The 27183-nt window shown below is 37.4% G+C and overlaps 1 protein-coding gene across 1 annotated transcript in view; it reads left to right on the top strand.

Moving 5' to 3' along the window:
- Positions 1 to 27183, top strand: part of PLPP1 (phospholipid phosphatase 1) — a 57553-nt gene that overhangs the window by 12960 nt on the left and 17410 nt on the right. Inside the window, exons 2-3 of the mRNA XM_050328580.1 lie at positions 14446 to 14597; positions 17839 to 18119. Coding sequence (XP_050184537.1) covers positions 14446 to 14597; positions 17839 to 18119 — 433 coding nt within the window. The remainder of the gene's footprint in view (positions 1 to 14445; positions 14598 to 17838; positions 18120 to 27183) is intronic.

Raw genomic sequence — 27183 nt, 5'->3', positions numbered from 1 at the left:
AACAAAACATAGAGAAACTCCAAATCTGAGAAATTCCAATATGAAGCATGTGGAACTTCAAGTAATAGTGGTTTTTAATAGCTGAAGGTCATGCTTTAGAGGATAGGAATAACAACTAAACCATTAGGATCCCTTAAGTTATGAAGTTACCTAGAAGAGCAGAGATTACTGCTGGTACTGTCTGGGTAAAAAGGAAGAGAAGGCATATTGTGAAGAGGACAAGGAATGAGAGTTGATCTACAAGATTGCCTTTTAGCTTTGTAACCTTGCACTAGATCTCAGTCACTCTTTCCTCCAGTTTGTAGAAACTAATGCGACTGAACAAATGTACATTCCTCAGAATTTCAGTGTATAGTCAACCTGCTTAAAGGTGGTGGAGGTGCTTGGCACCTCTGATCCAATACTGTCCTGTTGTGTACATTAGTGGTGGGGTTTTTTTCTTTTTTCCTCCTCCAGTGAAAACTTCAGGACTGTTTGATTACATGTTTTAAGTGTTGTCTTCTCTCCCTGTAAAATGAGCAATAGTAAACTACTATTTGGGATAAGTTGATGATCAACTAAATACTATTTCACCAAGTCTTTCTATTCCACTGCTGGAAAGCAGTGCATCATTTGGATTGCTGTAGGAACTCTTGAAAGTAGTGGAAAAAAAATTGGAAGGGGGCAGTGTAAGATATGTAACCATCTTCCTTTTTTTTCTACTCTTTTACTATAGACTGTACACATTAATTTTGCAGTCTCATTGAAACCATCCTCATCTGACTTCTTTATTTGCTGCCTTTCCTTTTTCCCCTTCCCAGAATCTCACTGTTGAAAGTAAAAACACACTTTCAATGTACTTTCTAAGTACTGTGTAAGGTAGACAGATGAGTCTGATTTAACAAAAAGGTGTATCCTTTTGTTTCAGTGAAATAGATATAGAAAGGAACAGAAACATATGAAGAAATATTTAAATGTATAGACTGTAGTAAATTAGTGTAACTATGTAGAAGTTCTCACTAAATAGTTTTATAAACAGATTCCACATGAAGAAAAAAAGCTAAAATTAAATCTTGAGCTCCTTTCGTCTGTTAATTGATGACTGAGCACGTAGCTCTTACTGGCAGGAATTATCCCTAATTAAAAAAAAAAAGTCCTTGAAATTCTGCTTTACCTAGGTTACAGAGTGAGCAATTCTCCCTTCATATTCAAACTTTTGCTTGTAGGCTTAAAAAAAATGCTCTAAAACAGTTGTCAAACTGAGGGTACCTTCCTTTTTCATGTGCACTCACGCAATTGCTCTCCTTGAAAAAAACCCTACATGACTCATGATTCTGTGTACTTTAGTGGCAAGAAATTTGAAATTTTTGAGCTAAGAACTCTTGTCACATTTGCTTGTGAATTGCATTTCATCTAGTTTCTGAACTGGAGCTCTTAGAGAACATATTTCAGCAGCTGGTAAAAATGAAATGGCCTGCCTTCATGAAGTCAAACCTAGAAAGAATTGCAGAACAAACTACCTCAAAACCTTACTGTAAAACCAGCAATATTGGTGCAAATGTTGAACTGGAAGGCTGAAAATGTAATTGAACAAATCAAGAAACATTCCTGATGTTAGGTTGTAGCGTCTTTTCTTGAAAAATGGGTATTTATGTCTAAGTAGTCCACTTCTGCAAAACACAAGCTGCTGCTTAAGGTAAGCATGAGGGTATTTCTGCCTGTGAAAATCTCCTGACTTGTTTGAGAAGATGGGATTGTATCAACTCGGTAATGGCTTTACCACTCCATCATATTGGTGCTGGGTATGCAGTAGCAGAGATAAAGATAGGAAACACTGAGTTATGTTAGTGGAATCTTGCAGTGGCCTTGAGTGTAGCTGAAAGTTGGCTCCAGGGACGTGAACATAGAGCTGGAGGAATTTTGATCTGAGTTCTTCAGTGTGGCCCCCTTCATATTTAACGGGCTGCAATTCTGTTATGTCTGCTTCTGCCACTTGTCACACTTCAGCTCTCTTCTCAATCATTAAAGCAGAGGAAGGAGGGAGGGAGACCTTTGAGATGCAGTTGATTTGATGGTATGCTACTTAATGAAAAGCTTTGTGCCTAAAGTCAGACAAGCAAAGTGCCATTTGCATTTTTGTACAGCTTTTCTATATGGGATGGTAAGCATCAGTAAGTGGACAGTTCTTCATATTTCAGATGTTTTCTGGAAAAAATTTTGCTCTGCTCCATAAGAGGATTTAAATTCCTCCCAAATTGCTTTCTGTGACCATAGCTATTTTATTAGAAGAGGAGTCGAAAGCCTGGGGTATTACCAAACACATATAGTTTCAATTTGCACTTCACAAGCCTTTGCACTGCAACTTAGCAGCCCAAAGAAGGGTCTAGGACTTATCACTCTGTTCCTACTGTTTCACTCTTGATGTCTTTTCTTCAGTGAAGTTTATAGGAATAAGCTTATTTAAAACCCCTTTAAGCTTCTTACCTCATAGTAAACAAGTGTCACCAGAAATCAAAGCAATCATTCATCATATTAACTTCTTTGAAATGTGTTTTGTTCTCAGTACAGCAGGTTGTTTATATCCTGACTAGTCTTTTCTGTGTCAGTAATTGCACTTATCCTCTAATTTACATATAGACCATCTATTTGCATATTACATGAATGTTATGGAAAATATAAAGTTCAGTTTGCCCTTTTTTACCTTATTTTAAATCAAAATCTACTTTTTGTTTTGTTTGAGGATTTTACAGCTTTTGCAGCATTACCTTATTTATCCACTGTTAATCTAGGTCTTGCTCAGTAGATCAAAGGGAAGCAGGGGAGTGAGCATGGTGATATTTGGTCAAATGCTGTCAGAAGCCTTGATGGCTTCTCTGACATGACTGTTGGTATAGTGCAAGTGAACTCGTAAGAGAGGGAGTAGGTAATATGTCACACTGTGTAAGTTCTGAGAGCTACAATTTGTACCTGAGTCTCAGTTTCCATGTTAATAACCTAGATATTGTCATGCAGAAATTTTCCAAAGTGTGCAAAAGCTGTGTAAATACATTCTTAAGGTATAAATCTCATTACCTAGAGATATAGTCCAGACACACCAGTGTCCATATTTCCCATTGGTGTCTCTGCAGTTCTCTTGTCCCCCTTACCTGCATGAAAACTACTTGCATGAAATCTTTAAGTCTCTAATTATGACAAAATCTGTATGTATTTTTTGTCTTGGTATCTGTAAACACTGATCAGATTATAGTGTATAGAACAAGGCTGATAATTCAGATACAAGCCAAGGTAGTGGGGTGGTGGGAAAGGAGGGGGCACAAAAGGCAGCCTGCCCTCAATAACTATTTAGTTGTGTGAGTGGCAAACACTTTTTCTTGAGTGTAATCTTGGTTTAGTATGTGGCAACTCACCTTAATGATGAAAGGACTTCTGAAAGTCCTTCTGAAAGAGATGAATTTTTGTAAGCAGGATTAGGTAAGTGTATGCATTGCATGATAGTTAGAAATTTGAGTTATGCATGTTTGGTAGCCTCCTCCATGCATGTTTAAAAGTAACTTTTTTTTTTTTTTTAAATTTAACCACATGTATTTCTTGTTTTTGTTTTTTGTTTTCCTTCCCCCAACAGCTGGCTTACCCCTTGGTGTTCTAAACTTGGCCAAAATAAAACCGTATCAGAGAGGCTTTTTCTGTAATGATGACAGCATCAAGTATCCGTTCCATGACAGTACCATCACATCCACTGTCCTCTACACAGTGGGGTTCACCCTGCCCATTTTCTCTGTAAGTAGCTAATATATAGGGAGCTTTGGTGATGGGAGTAAAATGTATGCCTTCCAAGAACTCAGCACTGTAACTGTGCGTTGAAGACAGTATATATAGGCAAAATCCCATATATGTATAGTCATATGCATGTGAAAGGTGCTATTGCTACTCTGTTTGCACAGACAATCTGGAACTAATCTCTAACTGCTAGTGTTGCTAATTTCATTTGTTTCAGGAGCAGAAAAAATGTATTAGTCTAGGCTTTGTTCATTGGGGAGTAAAATGGCTTCCAAAATTCTATGGTATAAACACATCTCTCGCTCAGAATGGGTTAATCTGTTAACTTGAACACCTGTAATGTTAAAACTTGGCACTATAGTGGAGTGCACATGCGTATAAATAGTGACTGTTGCTTCCATATACTTTTTACAGAAATTAGTCTAATTTTGACTCAGTGGGTTTTATTAGGTTTAAAGGTAATGTGATGACTCTTTAAACCCTTCAAAATGGGATACAGAGACTGAAAATCTAACTGCTAATAGAAAAGAGGCTCAGTGTTTTCAAGACCACATGATTTTGACAAAGAACAATTTTATTCTTTGCTAGGTTTTTCTAGCAATATTTGAAGCCTGCTTGTATCCCAGTTTTTAGTGAGGTTTTGATATGACTTAAAGAACCAAAATTTAACCATGCAGAATAGTCTTGAACCTGAAACTATATCTTGTTTCTGCTTGTGGTAGTTGACCAAGACATATGAAAGATGATGATAATATTTGCTCTGATAAATAAGTTAAATTGATTAGTAAGAACTATATGAAGTGGTTTAAGGATGGAAGTAGTCATTTAAAAGAAGTAAACAGATACCTCTACATGCACTATTCTACATTTCCCTTAAATCCTTGTTCATTAAAGCTTGCATTAGACCTGTGCAGTAAATTGAAGGTTGACAACAACACTAGCATAGTTTCACTATTAAAGAAAGTAGTTTGAAGTTTGTCATTTTGACGAGTATATATATCTTCAGCATACCTTTGGGAAAATTTCTCTTCCAGTGGGTTTCCTTTGCACTTTAATAGGTAAGCGTACAGGTGAACTATCAATTGTACTCTGTGCACTTTTGGACTTTTAAAGAGGTGTTCCAGTTGCAGTTTGATAATCTGTTGAATTGCTTGATATCTTATCTTCCATTACAAGAAGTTGTTAATATAAAGTCAGTTAAGAGTGGGTTTTTTTCTTGGCTCTAAAGCAGTGGAGCAACTTCTGACTTGGAGCTAATTCAGCTAAGTCTTAATATTTAAAGACTAGTATGGACTATAAAAAAATTATATAACCTTTGTAGTCACAACCTAGAATTAGATGTGTCAGTGATTGCAGTCTATTCTGATATTTTTCTGATATGATACTTTTGTAGGAGTCACACAGTGAATTTTCATTGCCTGGCTTTGTGCTGGGGCCTGGAGTATATAATTGGAAGTCACTTCTGTTCTTCATGCTGAGAGGTTTAAGAAAAAATTCTAAAGCACTTTTAGTTCTGTTACAAACCAGATCATTTGCTTTTCAGTCTGAACACTTTACAGAGCTTAAAGCAATTGCTCTCTGTAGTTAACATTCTAACCTGGCTTTCTTAATCTACATTTTAAATTTAGGGAACTCTTTAGTCTCATGCAGGACGTGAAAAATCTTCCATGGCTACTGAAAACTAAGGGCTAGGGTGACCTCTGGAGCTGGAGAGAATGAGATGTGGAATATTACAACTTCCTGAGTTGAAAGTAGGATCCCGTTGAATGATTTCTATCTCCAAGCTTGCCTTTATTTAAAATGGACAGGGAAAGTTGATCAGTCTGGGAATCTGACATTGACTTGTTTTTTGTTTTTGTATGACTCAGTCAAGGCTTGAGACCTTTTTCCCAGGCAGTTTAAGTTTTTGGAAGTAGTGCGTTCCAGACTTAATATCTTCACCAGGGACAGAGCTCACTCATGACAATTATTGGGCAACAACACTGATTATCCCACATCTAGTAAAAAATGTTGTCCTGACATGAGACTTTACTGAAAGGAACAGAATTCTCAATGAAGGAATCGATGGTAAAAATTTGGTCTAGTACTATGTAAAAAGTTGATCGATTGCACTTTTGTGCAAACTTCCTTTCCCTCAAACATGATACTTGTTCCTAAGTAGTTGCACTTACACCTGTCTTACAATCTGTCACATTGTAAGAGAGAAGAACTTGTGGTAGCAATCTAAGGGAAGCAAGAAGAGTCATCTGCAATATAAAAAAAATAGTTAATTGAGTACTACAGTGATTGTAGCCCTTTCCCGTAGCATTTAACAATGTACAGGTATTGCTGTTTGCTTATTTAGACCTTAGTCCCTAAAACCTCATGAAATGTAAGCAGAAATGCTCAAAGTATTTTCAGTGCATATGCTCCTTGCTGTTTTATCACCTTGCTTGTCTTAGAAGTGTAGTAAGAAGTGACCTGAACATCTTGCTATATAATAATAATAGAAGGTCTTGTTTGGTTAAGTTGTTGGGGTAGGTCACAGTGGTATATAAAATAACTTAAAAGGAGAAAAAAAAACCCCAAACCAGACAAACAAAAAAAGCCCCACAACACCCCAAAGCCTGCATAGATATTTTATTATTAAGCCTCTGTGCTTAAAAGAAACTTGGCTACATGAACATAGATTTGTTTTGGTACATTTTATGGAGATTTACAAGATGTGTTAGAAACTCTTGGGAATCTTAAAAAAATAATTAAAATAATATTCTTAGAGACTGTAATTCTGTTTATAGCTCTGAACCCTTCCTGTTACCATTGCCACCTTTTATCAGGAAATAAAATGTTTGGGAAAGAAATTCATATTTATTCTTTTCCGAGTGCCACTTCATAGTACATGGCACTTCTGTTTTCTGTTCACTTTTGATGGGAAGCACAATTTTTGTATTAGAATTTTTTGAAATTTAGGGGCCTTGATAGTGCTCTGGAAAAATGAATCTCTCTAGATGGTTAGTCCAGTCTCCAGAGCCGCACTTATCCATGATATCTGATACTTATGGAACGCAGGAAGAGCTTTCTGATTCTTCTGCCTTCCCAAGTCTTCACAGAAATGTTTTGAAAGTAATTCTGTATAATTTAAAGGTCATGACCAGTTAGGGGTTAGTGTCCATAGATTGCGACTCTGGGAATATTTTCAGATGTATTTGGTCTGGCATTTTTGGTTTTTAGCTGTCTGCGTGAGACCAGCTTTTTCAAGCATAAATGACAAATTAAAGTCAGTTTCTCTCTTGCAGTGAGGTTCAACCATGTCTATTTGTAGATGTCCCATTCAGTTGGTCTTTTCTGGTGACTTCGCCTCCAAGTTGATTTTCTCTTCCTTCAGTCATCTTATTTATTCGAACTGCTACCTTCATTGACACTCCTGCAGCTTCCCTTAGATTTGAGTGGGTGAGAGTAGGGGAGGGAGAAGCACAGAGCAAGGAAAACCCCTGAAACAATGTTTTTACCAGAGGAGCAGAACAACAGAGCAATTTGAATATTACTGAGTTTCATCTACTCCCTGGACTAAGTTCTGAAGAGGGTTTCTGTAGTTTCCTGCCAAAACTTTGCCTGGCAGCTCATTTTGGGAACTCAATGTTCACAACCCACTAGTGGGTTTCTATTATATGATGGAGTGATGTGTGAGATGATAAGAGTTCAGGTCTTCTAACTCAGCCAAAATAGTGCACTGAGTTTCTGGGAAACTAAGTAGTTTGCCACAACTTGCTTCTACCAAAACAGGTAATGCAAATGCTGATGTTCCTGCCAGGGGAAGTGTTTGTTAGTAAACAGCGTTTTGATTAAGTCACTTCTCTTGGATGACCTCTGCTGTTGGGGATTTCTTTGAGACAGAACGTGATGAGCCTGTAGGACTTAATTTTTCCACCTTGAACACATCCCAAAGATATCTAGTTACTCGGGTCACATTGATTCTAATTAGTTTAAACAAAACAAACAAACAGAAGGCAAAACCAAAACATTTCTAAGTTTGGTTTGGCAAAAGCTAATGTCTTAAGTATCTCTGTGCCTTCCCAAAAGGGACCTACATAGCTTTGTTCGTGTGCCAGCTTTAACCTATGAGATACTAGGTTTAATGTTTCTGGCAATGTCTCCTTATACCAATGTTCTGACCGAAAGTCTCTGCTCTTACAGATTAGCACCGTCATACTTTGGAGGCAATTTACTGATTTCTTTTCTGGCAAAAGAAGCTAATCTTTTATGCTCTGCTTGTGAAAGGGATTATTTTGCAGGGAAACTTTGATTGACAGGACCTATTTGATTAACCAAAATTAGCATTTATTGGGCTAATTTGTCTTCAGGGACAAATGTAGTTACTGCTGTGGTAGAGACTAATAAATCAGGGGACTGATTTACTGAAGACTGTTAGACTGGTGCATGTGCTCTTCATTTTTTCACGAGTGTCAAAGCTTTATGTCCCTCTCTGATAAATTTTGCAACTAATTGAAATTAAACCTGCTGTTTAATCCATGACAGTGGATTTCAACTTAATTTTTAGGTTTCAGGTTGCTCATAAGTAATTTTTTTTATGCTCTGCTTCTTACCTGGTAAATCTTTTGAAGAGGTTCATGTGTTATCTTCATTGTTTTTTGGCATATTTATGGCATTTAAAACCTTTTTGGGCAATGTTGTTGAACTTCATAATCTCTCAGAAACATACTCACTGTTTTCTGGTGTCGGTCACATCTGTTCTCATCCTAATGCCTTTGATACACTGGGAAGATGGAGTATTCAGGCTAAAGGCAGAATTTTTTTGGAGAATCTCATAAATTAGATCTCTATATTCAAGTTATTACTTCACTAAAATCAAAAGAAACTAAAGTCATGGGATTAGATAAGGAATCCTTAAATGCATACATAATTCATTGGACTCTGAGAAGTGGACAATAGGAGTTAGTACTTCTTGACCTTTACAAGGGAGGAAGGTGTCAAGTAGAGCTCTCCAGGAGCTTGCCCTGTTCAGTATAGTCATAAATGCCCTGGAAGAGAGTATGCGCAGTGAGGCAGCAAAGTAGGGAACTCAGAGAAATAAATACAAAAGGTGGTAGTAACATAGCTGGTGAAACATGGTGTGGGGTGTCAAGGGATATCCTTCCTGAGGAGATTGGAAAGGACAATTTGAGAGGAGTGTATAATCTGGTGTTCTCTCTTTGGAGTGGTAATAGTCAACTTTTAGTTCTGTGGAGAGATAGACTTTGTGCGCTTTGTAGCGAAGAAACTTAATCAAGATTAGAAATTTGGAAAGAAATAGACCTGTGTTATACAGGATATTTATGGAAAGAACTCTGACATAATCAGTCATCCATTATACTTTGTGTCAACTTTTGGACAAGTGTATTGCTTAAAATACTTAGTCTTACCAGTTGAGCTGCTTATGTTTCTACCTCATATATTCTGACTGAAATACTTCAGAAACCTATATTCTCCCTATGTCTTTATTACCAACTGTGTTTGTAATTCCTTAATTCTTGGTCGCTCGTTGGATTAGTATTGCTCTTTTTTTTTTCTGATACCAGCCTATGCAACTGGCTGACTTGCGGCCCTTGGATTCTGCTGAACTATGCAAAACCAAACTCTTCTCATTTTTGAGATGAAGATTGTACCCTAGCAGTCCTTTTCTGTCTTCATTTAGGATGGATGAATTGAAATGTATTTGCCAATTCTGATTAAGTATTTTTTCAGAAGAAATTTTTGTCAGCTAGTTAAAAGTATTAATGCCTTTGGAAAGACTTGTCTAGTGATCACACTCTTACATTGATTTACAACAGCCACAGGAAGCAGATGTTATTTTCCCCCTGCTATTTTGAACTGACAAACTCCCAACTCAACAGAGTTGTTTAACCTTCAAAGTGCATGACTGAACTTATTACTGCACAAATCCCCATCTGTTCTCTTGCTTCAGTCTTTGAGTTGTTTTGCTGGCAGAACTGGCTGGCCTTGATCCTCTACTGTATCAAAGAATTGCAAGCTCCGTCAGCAGTACATCTTCTAGTTATTCATTAAGGATGCATATGCACTGCATAACACTGGCTTGTTGGCTTTATCCTTGAGATTACCCTACAAGTAACCTCTTCCCCACCTTATAATTTCTCTTCACATACATGTTACCATTTTCCCTTTAGGCAATTTCTTCACTGTGTTACAACTGACTTAGAAGATGAAGTATACATCAGGGATGCTTTTTGGTGGTGTCATATGGGAAGTATTCAGTAGAATGCCTTTACTGCTTCTTTGCTCCACTTACTATGTAAAAGGAGTACTTAAACTCCTCAATTTCTTTTGCTTTTGGGTAAAACTGATCCCAAATAATTTTTACTAATTCTCTGTTTTGATGTGCCAAACTCTGCCCTTAGAATTTGGGGCTTGTTTAAGAGCAAAATGGATATTTGTAGAAGCTTTGACTTCCTGTGACAATGTGACTGACACATGGGCGGGATTTCTTTTCACATTGAACTGGTGTTGAATCTTTGCTACTTTTTCATGAGAAACTACTGTGGATAAATCCTCTGTCAAAGTGCACTGCCCCCTTGTATTACTATTAAAATTTCTTCCTCGGTTATATCTGTGAAATTAGAAATTGACGTTAGTCATGGTTGTAGCATTATGAAGACAAGTGTCATTTGATATCTTCAGCTGTATCAAGTCTTCCTGTACCAGGAGCTTTGATGCTTAGGAAATTGTTATTGTGATGTGAAAACTTACTCTTGTCTTCTGAAATCATGGTATTTGTCAGGGTGAAAAAGTAACGTGTCTATCACAGCTATAGGGAAACCCTACTATTGTACTTGCTATAGTGAGAGGCTTTGCCTCTTTATCACTTAGGCCAGTTCATATGCTTGTTTATCCTGCTTATACTGATGAAAATGCCAGACTATTTCTCTTGCCTCTTTATTGTCTTAAAGTGAGAGGGACTTTCATTGCAGTAAGTATTTAAGCTATATATTTGACATAATTTTGATTTTAGAAATTAAAACACCTTGAAATCCCACAAAACCAGATTTTGCTGATTCGTTTAGAACAAAATCCTAAGTATTGTGGGAAGTTTCTCTGAATAGTTTCACTTGCCAGAAACAATTACTACCCCTCTGGTTTGGCTTTTACTTTTCTCTGCCCTCTCACCAGCTAATAATAGTGAAGCCAATCCACAGGTGTTTAAAAGTAGTAAATTAAACCAGCTATATGGATCATGTTCTGAGGGATTAGGTATGTTCTGAGGGATTAGGTATTGACATTGGAAAGTATTTTAACCAAAAAGATATCAAAAACCTGTATTGGCTTTTCAGGCTTATGACTGTCTTGGATTGAGGAAAAGGTAAATTACAATGCTGTAGTTCTGTGACTTCAGCTTAGTTTAACAGTGTAAAGTTAATCTGATCAGTTTTATTGTAATCTGTTTTTTAGAAATTTAAACTTTTCTCTCAAGCTTTCATGGAGCATATCTGCTTTCAGCACTGAAATGTGCTTAGAAGAGCAGTTAGACAAATAATTGGTAGAATTACTTCTTAAATCTATTCTGCACTTGGGGGAAACGGAAGAAACACTTTATGACATTCACTATATTATAATTTTTTTTAGTGGTAGTGTATTTCAGTGCAGAGGTCTTCCAATTAATGGTTGCTTAATGGTAACTTAATGGTTACCTGGTAGATACCTAATACTTTAAGACTCAGAGTAAAGGAGGTGTAAAGAAATTATGAAACAGAAGACACTTTAATAACTTGACTTTAGCTGGTTCATACATGCTTACAAAGCAAAACAAAACCAAACCTTGAATTGTTTGGTATTTTATTTGCGTGATCTGGTTACAGGAAGATGATGTGAGCAATTACAGGCTAATTACATTATAATCTCAATATTGCTGAAGAGTGAGCATACACACAGACATGAAACAGCTTCACTTTGCATGGAAAACCACATATCACTGCACAAGGGACTTCACTCCCATGATCCATGTACCATTGCTTTCCATTTCTGATTTAGCAGCTGGCAATTACATTAAAAAATGCTTCCCTTTCTCTCCTCTGCCATGTGAATAACCCCATCACTCTGAAAATTTTGAGTCTTTCATCTTGAGAAGCTGAAACATTCAGGAGTGGGTAAGAGGAAATGAGGAGTAAGCCACCACGAGACCATTATTCATAGAGCAGGTCTTTAAAAAGGGTGATGCAGAGCTAGTGATATGATGTCAGTGTTGCTACTCAATTGTAATCACAAGTATTTGTGTCAGTGTGCTGAAGCTGTGAAAAGCATTTTTTTAGGGTGAACTAATTTTGCAATGATAATCCAAACTAGCTATTCTAAAGAAGTAAGCACAGTTAAGAAACTCTCATCTGTGTATGCCTAATTCTCCAGTTTTGGAGATCTAAAGAATACACTTTTCTCAAATACACAGCCTTGAATCTTGATGTCAGTATGTGTGCAGGGCAAAGGATGAAGTTGTCATTCCGTACCTATCTTACAGAATAAATGGTGTTGGAAACACCATGGCATTATGTTGATAAGTCACCTTCCCTCATCAAGGCTGCACAAGTTTCTGTCTCCTCCCTTAGTCAAGTCAGCTAAATACTAAACAACCGACGATATATCATGACATTTGTCACAATACCAATATAAGGGAAGGGCAAAAATGAAGTCTGGGCTACAGCATTTTTCAAAACTCTGCTATTCTTCCTATTAAAAGAGGGATTTTTTTTTTTTTGCTGGTGGGAAAGGCTATGTTTTTTCACTGTACTGCAGAGTCCAGCTCAAGGGCTCTGTGCTGGCTGATATCTGAATAGTGCAGTGTTTTGATGAGTCTCTGGCTTGGCTCTTAGCCTGTCTTTCTATCCTTCTGCTTTTGTTGGTGTACTTGGATGGCTTCCAGAGCGAGGTCAGTTGTAGTCCTGCTGGCATAGAACTGGAAACAACCCCTCTTGACAATGACAGTGGCTTTTTTCTGCCACTTTGAGGGGAGGTATTGTATACTATCGGTTTTATGACGGTAACAGTACAGAAGGTACATGATTCTTTACGACAGGCTTAGCTGGAATTCGTGGGCCCATATGGTAAGCCCATAGCTGCTTGGCTGTGGAATAAAGCTGTATCATTCATCAGAGTTCACTTCAAGGGAATTTCCACTTATGAACCATTAGTTTGTTATTTGTTCTTCTGTGCCTGTTTTTTAAATGAAGTATTCGTTTAAGCACTTGATGGTGTGAAGAACCAAATTGATAGCAAATCATTGGTGAAGCCACAGTGAGTATCACTGGTGATGGTCCCAGGAGTCAGGCTTAGTTTGGAGGACCTCGGGAGTGAAAATAAAGGGTGAAGAGAGTTGAAAAGAATCCTAGGTCTCTTCCCTAGCAGTTCTCTTGTTGCTTGGTTGGTATTTTTTTGTGTTTGTTTTTTTTTTTTATTATTATTTTTATTTTTCTCCTGTTCTTTGCATCTTTACTTTTGTAAGTAATAAGTGTACACACTTGTTTGGGACTAGCTGTGTATGTGGAAAGGAAGAGGTAGGCTATGCCTTGGCACAGAATTCCTGTTGAGAGAACTGAGAACACAGCAACACCTTTCACTGGTGTGAGGGAAGGGTGGAGGCTGTTTTTATCTTTCTGATCCCTTATTGGTAGATAGGAATGTTTCCCCTAAATAATTTTGGTTGTATAACTCTGAAGTGGTATGCATTTTATGTGCAGCACTGCTGAATTCTGAGCACAAAATCAAGGGCTATTATGCCACTGGGCTGTACATCTCTAAGTTAAAGATTATTGTTTTGTTGAACATTCTTGGTGGTCACCTGCTTTTTTCCATACAACTATTTCTTTCTGGGACTATTCCCCTCTGTACACAAACAGATTGTGTAAATGTTGTATGTGTGTCAGAGATGGAGGAAGAGGACTCAGAAATGTGATTCTGTTAGTTGGTGGTAATTTGTATCTTTTTTTGAGCTTTCTGTAAAAAAACACTTTGCCATTCAAATGTTTTGGTTCGTGTTATGGGTTTCTTGATGTGCAGTAGCATGCACGTCTTAATGTTGTGTCCTGCTGATATTAGATCGAGCCAAAGGCATCCTCTTTGGAAGAGAGTGGTCCTGAGGTCGTAGGGCTTGCGCAGTGATGACGTTTTTCTAGGGAGCTGTCCAGTGTGTGTGGAAGTGAGGGGATCGCATGCATGTGTAATCTCCTTTTTTCCATATTCCCAAAAACTCCCTCTGCACTTGCACTCCCTGAGAAGCACCTCTCTTCTGCTTTCATGAAATTTAATTTATGCTCTTCTGGCTTGTAAAGCTGTCCAGAGAAGGTATACAGGGGCAGCTGTTGCTCACTGGAATATAAAGAAATATTCGATAATTGTGACAGTAGCCGCAGATTGAGCAATTTGCTGGTTGTCACTGAGCTGTTTACTCAGTCACAGTTTTGGCCTGCTTCCATACTGGATGTGCCGCAAACATGAAGGTGAGAGGAATTCTGCCCTGCTATCCTTCATTCAGCAATCCTTCCTGGGAGCTGCAAAGTCAAGGCAGTAGTCATTGGCCAAGGGAAGTGCATAACCTTCTAATTTTCTGCATGCCTGCTCCTCTTTATGCACTTCTCTTTGGAAATGCTGGGGTATAATCATCGCCAAAGTTTGTTTTGCTTTTGTAATGTATTTTGTATTCCTTTTTGCCAGCTGGCTTGCCTTTTGCAATTCTCAGTTCACGACGTACCCCCTTCCAGAGAGGAGTTTTCTGTAGTGATGAATCCATCCGGTACCCATACAAAGAGGACACCATTTCTTATAAGTTGTTAGCAGGAATAATTATTCCTTTCAGTATAATTGTTGTAAGTTCAACTTTTCTTCATTGCTTTTGATTTCAGTGGGGGTGGGGAAGTGGGAGGAGGGGCAATCTGTTAATACAGACTTCTAAAACTGTATTCTATAAGATGTCTCAATCTCACAAACATGTCCTTAGACCAGGTGCTAAAGCAATAGAAATGGTGTTCTGGCAAAAATAACTAAAAGGTTTGCTTTAGTTGAGGTCCAACCACTAGAATTACAGAACAGAAAAAGAATATGTTAGAGCCTTGGAAATATGGTGGCTTAACTCTATAGTCTGAGAGAAACTTCTTTCCTTACCATATTATTTAAGAATAACACTAATAGTGTGTTGTGACTATCTCAAGTCTTTTTATTTTGGGACCTGCTACTTTCAGAATATGAGTGTGCATGACCCATTAAATCAGCATTTTATCTGCTACAAAGTCATTGAGAATACTTCTGTGTGTGGAAGTGTAACAACAGATGCTAAGCTATTTAATAGAAAAGTATTATGGCTTCCAATCAGATCTTATCAAAAGTATAAATGGAATAAAAAGAATAAGTAGCCAGGGAGTATTTTGCTGTTTATTTCCCTGAAAGTCAGGATAAAACACCAGATCAAAGAACTGGAGAGACTGCCTCTGCAACTAAAAATTTGGGATCTCTCTCTTTGACCACAGCTCCTAGCTCAGCTGAACTGTTTCAAGCATATAGTGACTCTCTATCCTTAATATTTAATTGTATGCTATCAGCTGAGCTAACCTAATAGTTTACTGTGTATGGACAAAAGTTGAGGTCCTGCTATTACTCTGTCTGCTGCTACCTCTGGTGGCTTGTCTGAACCAGAATAAGCTAGTGAAATTCCTTAGCCTCGCAGAAAACAGCAGCTTGCTTTGAGCTACTGTCAGTGCAAATGGCTCCAGGAAGAATACTAGTTCTGGGGCAAAAAATGGTGGGTGCATGTCCTCGTGAACAGTGGACAGTTGGACCTCTTCAGTAGCCATTTAATGTCTTAAATCTCATGTTCCAATAATGGCCCTTCAACAGAGGCCTCAAGATCCTTGTCCAGATGTGCTAAAAAGCTTTAGTCTTCCCTTATAAATCTGTTGGGTGACATCCAAGCTTATCAGAGCCACACTTGGAGCAGAGATAAAACTCTTTTATGCCAAATAAGATTTTTAGGTGAATAAATATTTATCCAAGTACATTTTAGAAATCAAAACAGAAGGTGCAGCAAGATGTAAACCTCAGTATTGACCGACTGTTTCTCTGGGCTAGTGGGTTACAATCAGGAGGGATATTGTGGCAATCTAACTCTGTCTTGTATAAGGACTACATGGATTTTTATCAAGGTTCCAACATAAAGGTCACCTTGCAGCTTGCTTGCTCTTGGGTGGAATTTTTTTCGTAACTGTAGAAACATGGGCTGAGAATTGAAATTGTAACTTGCCTGCTTTCCCTGTTCTAGAAAAACTGCTTCAAAAACTTACAGAAATAGTTCTGGAGCAGATGAAATTTTGAGGGGTTTTGTGTGTTCTATTAACTGACAAGTATTTTATGCTAAAGATGCTGCCATTTAAGATAGGACCTTTTTTTTTTTCCACACCGTTACTGTTGTTGATAGTCAATATTACCTAAGAGCATGAGTACTTAGTCTCGACTGAAGCCCGTATATCTTGTTATTTCATTTCTAGAGCAGTTAAAACAGACGAGTGAAGAAGAACAGAATAGAGCAAGGAGAGATTGATGTTTTGCCCTCAGTACTTGACTACCAGCCATTTGCAGCTCAGGGACTTCCTGACTCAGAAGAGGCTCCACTGAATATACTAATTTTTAATAGATGTATTTTCTTTGAAGTAATCCAATCTCCATTTGAGCCTGTATGAACATTTAGCTAACAAAAATATGTTTGCAACATCAGGGACCATCTTTTAGTTGTGAAATCAGGCTTTTCTGTCAAGATTGCTTCATAGTCAGATGGTGAAAGCAAATGTTGGTGTCCTTTACTCAGTGCTCAGTGAGACTGAGTTGTCACCTTAACTGAGGTAAGTGACCTTCTGACAGGTTTTATGGCAATGCTCTTTGAAAGGGATTCATTACTTACCAGTCATGTGGTATTAGTGCTCAGCTATCTTCCTTAAGAGATTACTTTCTGGATTTAGGTAGATTTGTATGTACTTTACTGAAAGCTTTCTCAGCTGTGGTCCATGTTCTGGTGTTTCTCTGCTTCAAGTCCATCTTTTGGACTGAATGGACTTTTGGTATGGATGGAGGGTGTAATGCTTCAGTGTCATCCATCTAATGGTGTTCTCTGTTTGCCTTCATGTGCAAAACCTCTGACAACTACTGTGTGCCTGGGTGTCCATGTCAAAGTAATTGCTACATTCACCAAAGCTCTACTTTGCTGGGATCCAGGACTTGGCACCCTCAAGTGATGGACAGAGCCATAATTTAATTTTTACATGATTGTTAAAGATAACTATATATATATATATACACACACACATAGAGTCCCTCAAGCATCTGACCATCTGTATGAGCTGAACCTTTCTGTACAAAACGAGACCATCTGAGGTAATATCCAAATTACCTGGGGTGAAGTTTAGTACTTGATGTAAGGAAAAACTTTCTGCAGGAAAACAGAATCAAATCTTTCTTGCCAACACTTGATGCAAGTACCTTGGACATGTAGGGGGGAAAAGCCCTTAGAAAAACCTCACTAATCCTGTCTTCCTCTTCTTGTATTAATTTTCTTTTCTCCCCAAAGGATTTAATTTTCCCAAGGAATAGGAAATTTCTTTGTTAAAACACCTGACCTTTTACATCTGGAAATAAAGTCTAGACCCTTCAGAGTAGTTTCTGGTTTTGCAAAAAACCTAATAAACTTAGAAAAAATTTTGCTCAGCAGAAGATGAGTTGAAGAAGACTCAATGTAGAAGAAAGTTAGACTGGAAAAAATGTCTCTAATTAGCGTCATGCCAAGTAGTATGGGTAAATGTGATTTTGAGAAGGCTTTGTTTTAATAAGTATTCTGAAAATTATTAGTATTAAGTTCAACATGAAGCAGGGTTAGGTAAAAGGGTGATTTTTTTCTGCATGAAAGTATTTAAAGTTTGGACATGGTTACAGCTGACTCTTGGAAAATTTAAATTTGCAGATTAATGTTTATAAGAAATTAATTTCTAAAACTGCTTGTCTGAGTATTAACAAAAATAGAGTAATAAAGTGATTGTCTTTGACTTGTTGTCCTTATTTCTCTTTCAGATAATCCTAGGAGAGACCCTCTCAGTTTTTTACAATAATTTGCACTCAAATTCATTTGTCAGAAATAACTACATAGCCACTATTTACAAAGCCATTGGAACCTTCATTTTTGGAGCAGCTGCTAGCCAGTCGTTGACAGACATTGCCAAGTACTCCATAGGTAGACTGCGTCCTCACTTCCTTGCTGTGTGCAAACCTGACTGGACACGAATCAACTGTAGTCTGGGTTACATTGAGAACTTCACTTGTCATGGGGATAAAGCAACAATCAATGAGGGAAGGTGAGTCTGACTAACCTCATATACTTGTTGTATAACATGTTTCTTAACTTGAAACAGTGAGTTTTGGTATTGGTTTCACCTGTAATGGTCATCAGTGTGTGATTTTTTTCCCTGTCTTTATCTCAGGCCATGAGCCTTTTGTTTTATTTTTCCTCTCCTCTATCTGGTTGTGGTGGGGAGTGATGGAGCAGTTTTGGTGGACACCTGGTGTCAATCTGCCACAAGCAGATAATCCTCAGATGAACAGAACTTCATGCAAGTACTAAGTAGACAAATTGTGGTTTGTTCTTTGAGAGATTAAAGTGGAGGAATGTGTTTCATGTGCACTTTTTTTGTATTACTAATAACCATAATTATGTTTAGAAGACTTCTATTTACTTCTTCCTTGTTTTATCGTAAGCGCTTTTTATTGGATGGCCTATGAATAGCCTTGCAGAGTCAGAATATCTGTTAGTGAGATATAATTCTTCTCTGTTCTAGCAAATGCATAATATCCTTCTGAAGACTTGTAATGACCACTTTCTATATGACCATCAACTTCAGTTTGGAAAAAAGGCAGGGTAAAAAAGGATTTTCATGAAATAAAGCTGGGGGAAGGAAAGGACTTTTAACAGCATGTGTACCAGAATTTCAAATGTTACTGATTTTTCAAAGATCTGACTTGTAGTAGAACAACCTTACAAACTGAAACAAAAAAGGTGCTACCTCCCCTAAGATAACTCGGTATCTTGTCAACTTTGCAAATTTTAATGTGGTGAGTTAGGGAAGTAATTGCCAAAAATAACCCTTTAGAGTTTAAAAGAAGATGAAATAGTAACTTAAAACACAAGAAGGGAAACAGACAGGTTACATTGTGGCGGAGGTAAAGTGGGGTTTTTTTTTGCTTCAGCTCACTGAAAGTGATATTTATTTTTATTATTCTAATACTATGTCAAAAGATGCTTCTCTAAGTTTCAAAGTAAATGAGTCTTTAAACAAATTGCACGTTTTCAGGTGCTCTGTGAAACAGTATCCTATGACTTTAAACATGAAAATGGAGTCAAAGTTCAATCTGTGCATGGCTCTGAGTATTTAGTTTAACTTCTTAATGAGTATAAAAATCCTTCTCAAATGTCAAGAGGGATATGGAGAAAATTTAAGTTGATTGTGATGACTGTAATGGTCTTGAAATAAAATTTTCTGGGTTTTGGGATGCTGAAAAACGTGAGTGAGCTTATGCTTAAACAAAGAAATAGGTTTTTCTTGTATGAGAATAGAATGGGGGAACAGTGGCATAATGATCACTTACCTCTTGTTCTTACCTGTGCTTTGAAATCTCAAATTTCCATATTGGAAGCAAGATCTGTTTGTCGTTTCTTAACTGATCAGCTGTTAGGTTTGTACTCCCAGCTACTGTTGGGTTCCCTTTTTCTGTTACCCCTGTTTCTCCCTATAGAATGATGTGAGAGGGTTCTCCTCTCTGGTCAGAGCTTGCTTTGAAGTTCAGTTCAGTTCACTTCAGTGTGAGCTCACTTGTGGGGCTTCTGCTTCCAGCTGAGGCTTTTTTATGCACAGGAAGCTGTAAACAAAAAATAGGTTAGTGAGTGGTTAAAAAGCTGGATGACCTGGATGCAGTGACCCAGTAAATTATTCAAGATTTGGTGTGGAAATTCGGTCCTGCATCTGAAAGGGTGGTTTCATGATCTTTGGTCATGTGCCTACAACAGACCATGTGCCTGAGGTTATTAACCCTCTTAGCCCACTAAGAGGGGAGAGTTGGATTGCAGTGAGTTTTACAGCAATTTGGAAAAGGTCAGTAGGCTCTCAAGCTGTAACCCAGAGGTGAATTTCTAGATTGATTTGAAAAAAATTTTTAGTGGCAAACTTAGTACCATCTAGTCTCACTTACATAAATTAAAGTGGCAAGTAGAAGTGCAAAGAAGGAAGGGAGAGAGGACAATCATAGTGTTGCATATAAAATCATATGTTCTGAATGGGCCTGTTATTCCTGTATTGTAGTAGAATTCGAGGTTGGTTTTGAAAATTTTTAGGGATTCATGCTTGGTTATACAGTCAAAAAGACAAACCTAATATTTGTTTACTATTTCACTGAAAGCAATGGAAACAATGTAAAAATCCATGGTCTACTTCCATTATGCATATTGTGTTGTTCTGATTAGTTATATCCTCCCTTCTCATTTCTTCTTATTTTATACTAATCCAAAGTATAAAATAGCTTTGGTATGCAGCATCTTTGAGTAGATCAGACCTAAGTGTGTGGGTGTGTTGAAGAGATGGGCATAAGATGGAAGTTTTCGAAGGATGCTTTTAGAAGTAATACAGGGCTTAGGCTTGGTTATCTAAATGAGTAAAGTGCCCATGAGTTGTAGTTAGTTCTGGTAAGATTTCACTTTCTAATCTGAGCTTAGTAAGATAATTCTTGCTGACTTATTCTTCAGTTTAAAATAACTTTTGTTCTTCTTCACAGCTTTTAGAGTGGGTTTGCACTTTGAGTACTACTAGTGGTTAAACTAAGCTGAGGATCACAATCACAGTTGTGTGCTTAGTAAATCTCATTCATGTTTGAAAGATGCATGTAAGAATTGACATATGTATACTTCACAGTTTGTAGCACTTGCAGATCTCTGAAATATGCACAGAAGTGGTTAAATTAAAAAATTCTAGTTAAATATTAACATTAGAAACTGCGTTTTTCTTCTGTGCCTCTTTGTAAGGCAGTCTTTCTTCAGGCACTGTTTGGTATTTAATTTATTCTAGACACAGAAGCTTGCTATAAGCTACTTAATGACACTTTTTCTGAATTGCATTACTTGTACAGAACTGCCTTTTGAAACTTTAAGGTGTTGCTGGTTTTGATGTCAGCTAGTTGTGTGTTTCTTTGTAATATTGCCTCTGAATAAATATTAAGAGTAGTAACTCAAAGGTGCCTGAACTGTGAAGGTGATTTTTCTTTTGAGTATCAAAATAGCAAAATTCTTCTTAATTCACATAACATAGTTGAGTAAGATACATATTTTAAAACGTAGCTGTACAGGGCAGAAGGATACAGGCTTCATATCATGCAGTTTATTTACTGGGATACAGGGGTTTGTTTTGTTTTTCCAGAAAAGTAAATTTGATGTACAAACACAAGTTCTATTGTCTATGAATGAAGAGAGATCAAAATCAAGGTGTCCTCCTGTCACTGGTGTTTGCAATTAGCATGTTACTTTTAGTGTACTAGAATATACTTTATTACCTCTGAATTGCCTTTAAGGTACTTTCTTCATCACCTATAAAGATAATGACTTGCCAATTGTCTGTTTTCTCTTGCAAGTAGGCAAAGCAGGCTCAGTAAAATAGGTGGTTGTGTATAACCCTGATAAAGTTTGGGGGTGAGTAAGCAGTCTCGATGAATCTCTGATCTCTTTGCTGTTTACAGCCTCCGTTTTCGTTCAAGTCTTCCTTTCCTTCAGTCTTACCACTGCTTATTTTTGACTGACTGAGTTGGCAGAATATTCCAGTTCTTCAGGGAGGAGTAGGAAGAGAGGACAGATGATGACTTCCCCATTCCTTATTGGTAGCTGAGGCATCATTCCCAAACCTGTCTGCTCTAGTCAGTCTATGGCAGATTGTTCATTTTTTAGCTTGCTTGCATCCAGAATAGTTAAAAGAAAACCACAGATGTTCAGCAGCAGGAGCTGTGAATTAGTATTTCCCTATTCCTCTGGTGAATGTACTTTGCTGTAGCTGTTGTTTGTCTGTCTGAAATGATTCTGTAAACAGTGAAACCTGCTGGTCTAATAGAGTAGCGAAAGAGAACATCAAGAGCTTCTCTTTTCCTCTAGTATATGAACTGTGGGGTAAGTCTTCAACACTCAAAAAAGCCTGTGTTGTTAGAATATCTTAACACTTGATTGCTCTGGAATAGGTTTATTTTTTAGCTTCTGGTAAGGGGAAAAAAAAGACAATATTATAAGGTATTTGTTCAGTTAAACTTAAATATATTATCCTTCAGGATTTCAAGATGGTGATGGGGTGCTTTCTGACTATATTATTGTAACGTACCGATATTTGGTGTGGTGATATTAACTGGCTGCTTCCAACTCATTTTGGCAATCAGGAATTACTAATTCGAATTTGGCTGCCATTTGCAGACAAGCATTGGTAATCTCTAGGTAGTAGGATCTGGAATCTAGGAGACATACTTGACCAGACCAACCTGAACCTGGAAAAGTTCAGTGTTAATTGTGTCATCTTAAGTAAAGAATTTTTTAAGTAAAGAATTTCATATTGCTTTTAAAATCTAATCTCAAAGGCAGTAAATGCGGCTTAAATAGAGGCTCTGTCAATATTTTTTGTTTGAAGGTGAGAACTTAGTGGTAGGCTTTCCTCCAGTTTTATAAAATTATTTCTACAAGTAAATAGAAACAAAAAAACAAACCAAACAAACAAAAAAAACCTCAAATAAACCCCCTAAGGCTCCCCAGCAAAAAACATGCAAAACTGAACAAAAACTCACCTGAACCCCAAAACCAAGCTTCTGGTATTGATGAGTTGTGTGTGACTGAAAGAACATTTGAATGAGTCTTATTTAGTTCTCAAGCAATGTGACAGGTGCTATATAGAGTTTACAGTATTTTTAGAACTTAATTTAGGATTGTGCTGTCATTTTGTGTGTGTGTGTGTATATATATATATAATTTTATAAACTTGGCAGCACAAACTGCAAATTAAAGCTTTGTGAAGGTCAGGTATATTGAATCTGATACAGTTTAAACTTATATTTTATCCACAAAATGTTATATGTATAATGCTGCATAAATGTTGCAACCTTAAGTACGCTTTATGGTTACTCAGTGTCAGCCGAATAATTTCACAGGGACAGCAATGTACTAGGGTATAATAATAGACTACTTAATGCTTATGCAAATGATGCCTCCCTAGAACTTCAAAGCTTTAAACCTACTTCTTTAAATTTTCTAGTTTTAAAATAATTTCCTGCAGTAATAATGTAGGAAAAAAAAGTCAATTTTCAGTGTTTGTACTCAATAAGGATTGTTGAAAAGAGGCTGTATTTGATCTAGAAGCAGAAAGAGCTGCCTCTGCAACAAAAATAACTGATGTTAGGGAGAACTGAATCTGAAAGATGAACATGCTCTAACCAAATGAGAGGCAGTTCTGCAATCTGGATCTTGTTTGGGATCTTACATCTCCTTTGCCCTAGTGTGAATTGGCCCTTCTGAGTGGTGATAGATAACATTAATTTTCATTAGTCAAAATAAAACTTTGCACCCTATAATAGTTTTCAACTAGAGCTGGGCTTGCAGTCTGTCTATTTCAGTAGCTTATTATGATTAAGGTCATTCGAAATCAAAATTTGTAACTTGTGTTCAGTGCACCCTGAAAATTATGGCCAAGCAGGTAGATACATCTTCTCATTCTTCTGATATGCACAGGTTATGTCCAAGGTAACAGGAGGAAAGTCTCTTAATGTAAAATTTTAGATGTGTATAACTCTGTATTGCTCAAACACTCCACAGGGAGAGGTATGTCCTTAATGCTGACAGTTTTCTTGCTGCCTCCCTTCCTTTTCCTCTTCAAAGATTACAAGAATCTGCTGAAGGATGTGTTCCACACACTTGCCAAGCACTTCATGCCCAAAGCAGTTTTTTAAAGAGGGAATAACAATTAAATCCCTGATTTAATAGAGATTATCTTTTTCTGTCCTCACTCCCTTTATGTGAAATTATAATAACACTACTGTTGGTCAAAAGGGTATTATGTGGATAAATTTGCAGACATAATTAATGGGACAGATGCCTGTAATCTGATGCATGTGAAAGCAAACTATTAGCTTTTGGAAATGTTGGTTTGAGGACCCCTTGCTGCTATTTTCACTTTTACTCTTTCCCAAGAGGTGGTTACTAAGAAAGAGAAGTGAGCAGTGTCCTGATTTTTACTTTTTTTTTCCCTATTGGAGGAGGCTAACTAGAAATGTGATGGAAAGTTAAACTTTCCTTTTGTGTACTGAGTTGACCAATAAAGTCAGAACTGATGAAAGATAACTTGTTTCATGGTGGTTTTGCAATATGCATGTGGAAAGCCCTTGCAGCATGCCAGTTGGTTGGACTTAAAGCGTACGTGTTCGCACGTGATACGAATACCAGGACTTGGTAACTTCTTGCTCCATAGATTAAAATTCAAAATATTTAGAAGTTCAAGATGGAGGTTGACTGCTGCTCATTTAAAAAGGAAAAAACCCCTTTATTAAATGTACTGATTCATGCAGACTGTGATCATTTATCATTGAAGGATAGGGGGAAAAGCATTTCATTACTGATTATCTTGCAATTGTTTATTCCTCTGGTAGGTGCTGGTGTAAATTGCTGCTGTCAGATGCAAAATAACTAGCTAACTAGTCATTGCCCAGTTAGATTGTTCCATCAGTGCGTAATACTTCTGTTTAAATGAATTTTACAGGATGTCTGTCACAAAATACCTGGGTATTTTGTGAATTATTTCCTCAGTTCCCAGAGAGGAGAGAAACAAACACTGGTCAAATCATGCCAGCAGTAGTTTTTAACCAGCTTCGAAATCTGATCAACTTAGCAGTGAAATCAACCCTTGCAGTGCTTAATGCTGAGTAAAACTGCTTCGTGTTGATCCTGAGATCAGGAAAAAAATGCTTTATATTCCTGTTTCTTGCACTATCTGCAGGGTTTGTTTCAAAAGGCTGGTAGTGGGGAAGGTGGTTAAAAATTAGAAAACGCCAATTTCTTCTTAGGACCTGTTAAATTGGATTTATGTCCATAGGGTAAGCAGGGAACTTTAATTTTTGTAAGATAACCTGTAAAAGAAAAAATGTGGAACTGCAAAAAAATAAACCAAAAAGGAACAATGGCGTTAAATCATACGTTTTAAATGTCAGAGCGTTGTCAGTCTGCTCACTGTCTGCCTTTGCTTAAAGTAGAGCTGAGTGGATCCACCCCTCACCCCACATATGATTAGGGAATTGTGCAAGACACTATTAAATATGAGGTGTCATGCTGGAACACCTGTCAGTAAAATTCTCTAGATGAGGATTACTGAATTGGAAAGACTGGCAATGTTTTCCTATCTGTAAGAGTATGGCTTTGTAGAGAAGTGTGGGTATATATATATATATATATACTGGCAGAGAAGGAAGAAAGTGGAGAAATTGGGAATATTGTCTTTTGAAAATGGGGTTCTGAGTAGCTGCTGATTTTATTCAGTAGGTGAACTGCTTGTGCATTTAAACTTTCTCTGCAATAATCACAGGAGTGCTTAGTTTCAGAATCCTCTAACCTTTCACTCCCCACTGATCTTGAAAGTTGTACTGGTGTAAGTCCAGAACCTGAGGAAAGAGCACGTTCTGAGCTGAATGCAGAGAAAATTGACTTTAAAGAATAGGGTGCTTCAGCTTAAGCATAGGTCTCTCAGTTTACTAAACCATGTCCTCATGGTACTGAACTTATAGGAATATTTCATTGACAAACATGTGGAACTCTCTGGCTTACACACAGAGGCATGCTGAGCTGCAACACTCTGTCTAGCAGTTATTCCCCTCCAGATCATGGAATGGGTAACATAAATGTCAGTGGGAGCTTTGAGTCAGACTGGGAGAATCCAGAGAACTTGAAGACACAGGATTTGCTGGCTAATCTAGTGGGTGTGTTTATTTGCTTTAATGTGGGAGTGTGCATAAGGTATTGCTGAGCCTCCTGTTTTTCTCTAAGGGATCATTCCGTAGTTACATTGTGAAGATCTTCTTATCATTCAGACTCTACCAGGTTTTTTATTGTGGCACCACAGGATATACTTTCTTGTGGCTTATCTCCTTCTACTGTCACTTCTAGCACTTTCTCACCATTTAATGCTCCATCGTGCTGTATGGGTTTAGCTGTTTTCTAGCCTTGTGTTTCCTGAAGGCTGTTCATTTCCCTGCCAGACTCCTGCACTTGTCTTACAGTTTCTGCACATTCAGGTGTTCATTCAAAGACATTATATGAAGACAAGGCTTAAAGCCTATTTACTGGGCTCCAGCGTACAGTAATTCACTCAAGAAATACTATACTTTTCAAAATACTGCCAAGCAGAACTTACTTCTTAAAATGTGCTATTTCTTGAAAGTTTAAGACAAATGATCCTTTTATTTGCTGTATGCCATGTTCCATTTTTCTACTAATCGAAGAAACATAACCTATGGGTCAGACGCTGCTCCCTAGGCTAAAGTGCCTTTGTGCATGGAAAGGAATAGAACAGAATGAAATGGTTGTCAGTGTCAAGTCCTGCAAGGCAATCTCTCTGTCTTGCTCTGTCTTGTCTTTTCTCTGGGTTTAGAAATCCTAGCTAAAATCACTAAGTGGTTCAGTTGATTTATTTCTTGTAGGAATTATTTGTACTTTGATTATTTTTCCAGGTTTTCTTTAAAAATGCAGACTTAGAATACCAAACCACAGTGTTTAACTGCAGTCAATTTTATGGCAACCATTTTGAAAACTAGTGTCTTTACTTTTGTCCTTACCAGAAACCATGTGAAATTTATGGCAAAACTAAGTTTCAAGAAAGCTAAACAGCCCTTAACTTACCTTGTTTTAAGACCTTTTTGTGATGTCTACTGTATACCTTGGAAACTAGGACTATACTTGAAACCTCAGCTGAGACCTGAAGCTGGTTTCATGTTACTACTTAAGGCATTCTTCTGACTTGGAAGTAATATACTGTCCAAGTGGAAGTAATTAAAGCTTATGCTTTTTTTTTGTGTTAAAATGAAGGCTTGTTCCTCACACAGGAGGTGATCTTTGAGGTAGGTATTGATGGACTAAAAGGCATGGATCTCTGCAAAACTCTTCTTTTGATGTTGGACTTGGCCATTTTGGAAACAATCAGAACAAGATTTTGCACTTGCCAACTATATTTCATGATACTGCAGTTTCACTGGATACTATTGTAATATTAATTTGAAAAGGATGTCCTGGAACCTGATGTGTGAATTCCTATTGTGATAATTTAGCCTTTCCTTCACTAGTAAAAAGTAGGGATTTTTAGAGCTGTCTATACA

This window comes from Myiozetetes cayanensis, unplaced genomic scaffold (genome assembly GCF_022539395.1).
Source record: "Myiozetetes cayanensis isolate MyiCay16 unplaced genomic scaffold, myiCay2020 scf4, whole genome shotgun sequence".
In the NCBI taxonomy this organism is placed as follows: domain Eukaryota; kingdom Metazoa; phylum Chordata; class Aves; order Passeriformes; family Tyrannidae; genus Myiozetetes; species Myiozetetes cayanensis.
Note: the sequence above shows the minus strand (reverse complement) of the source record. Positions and strands in the feature narration are given on the sequence as shown.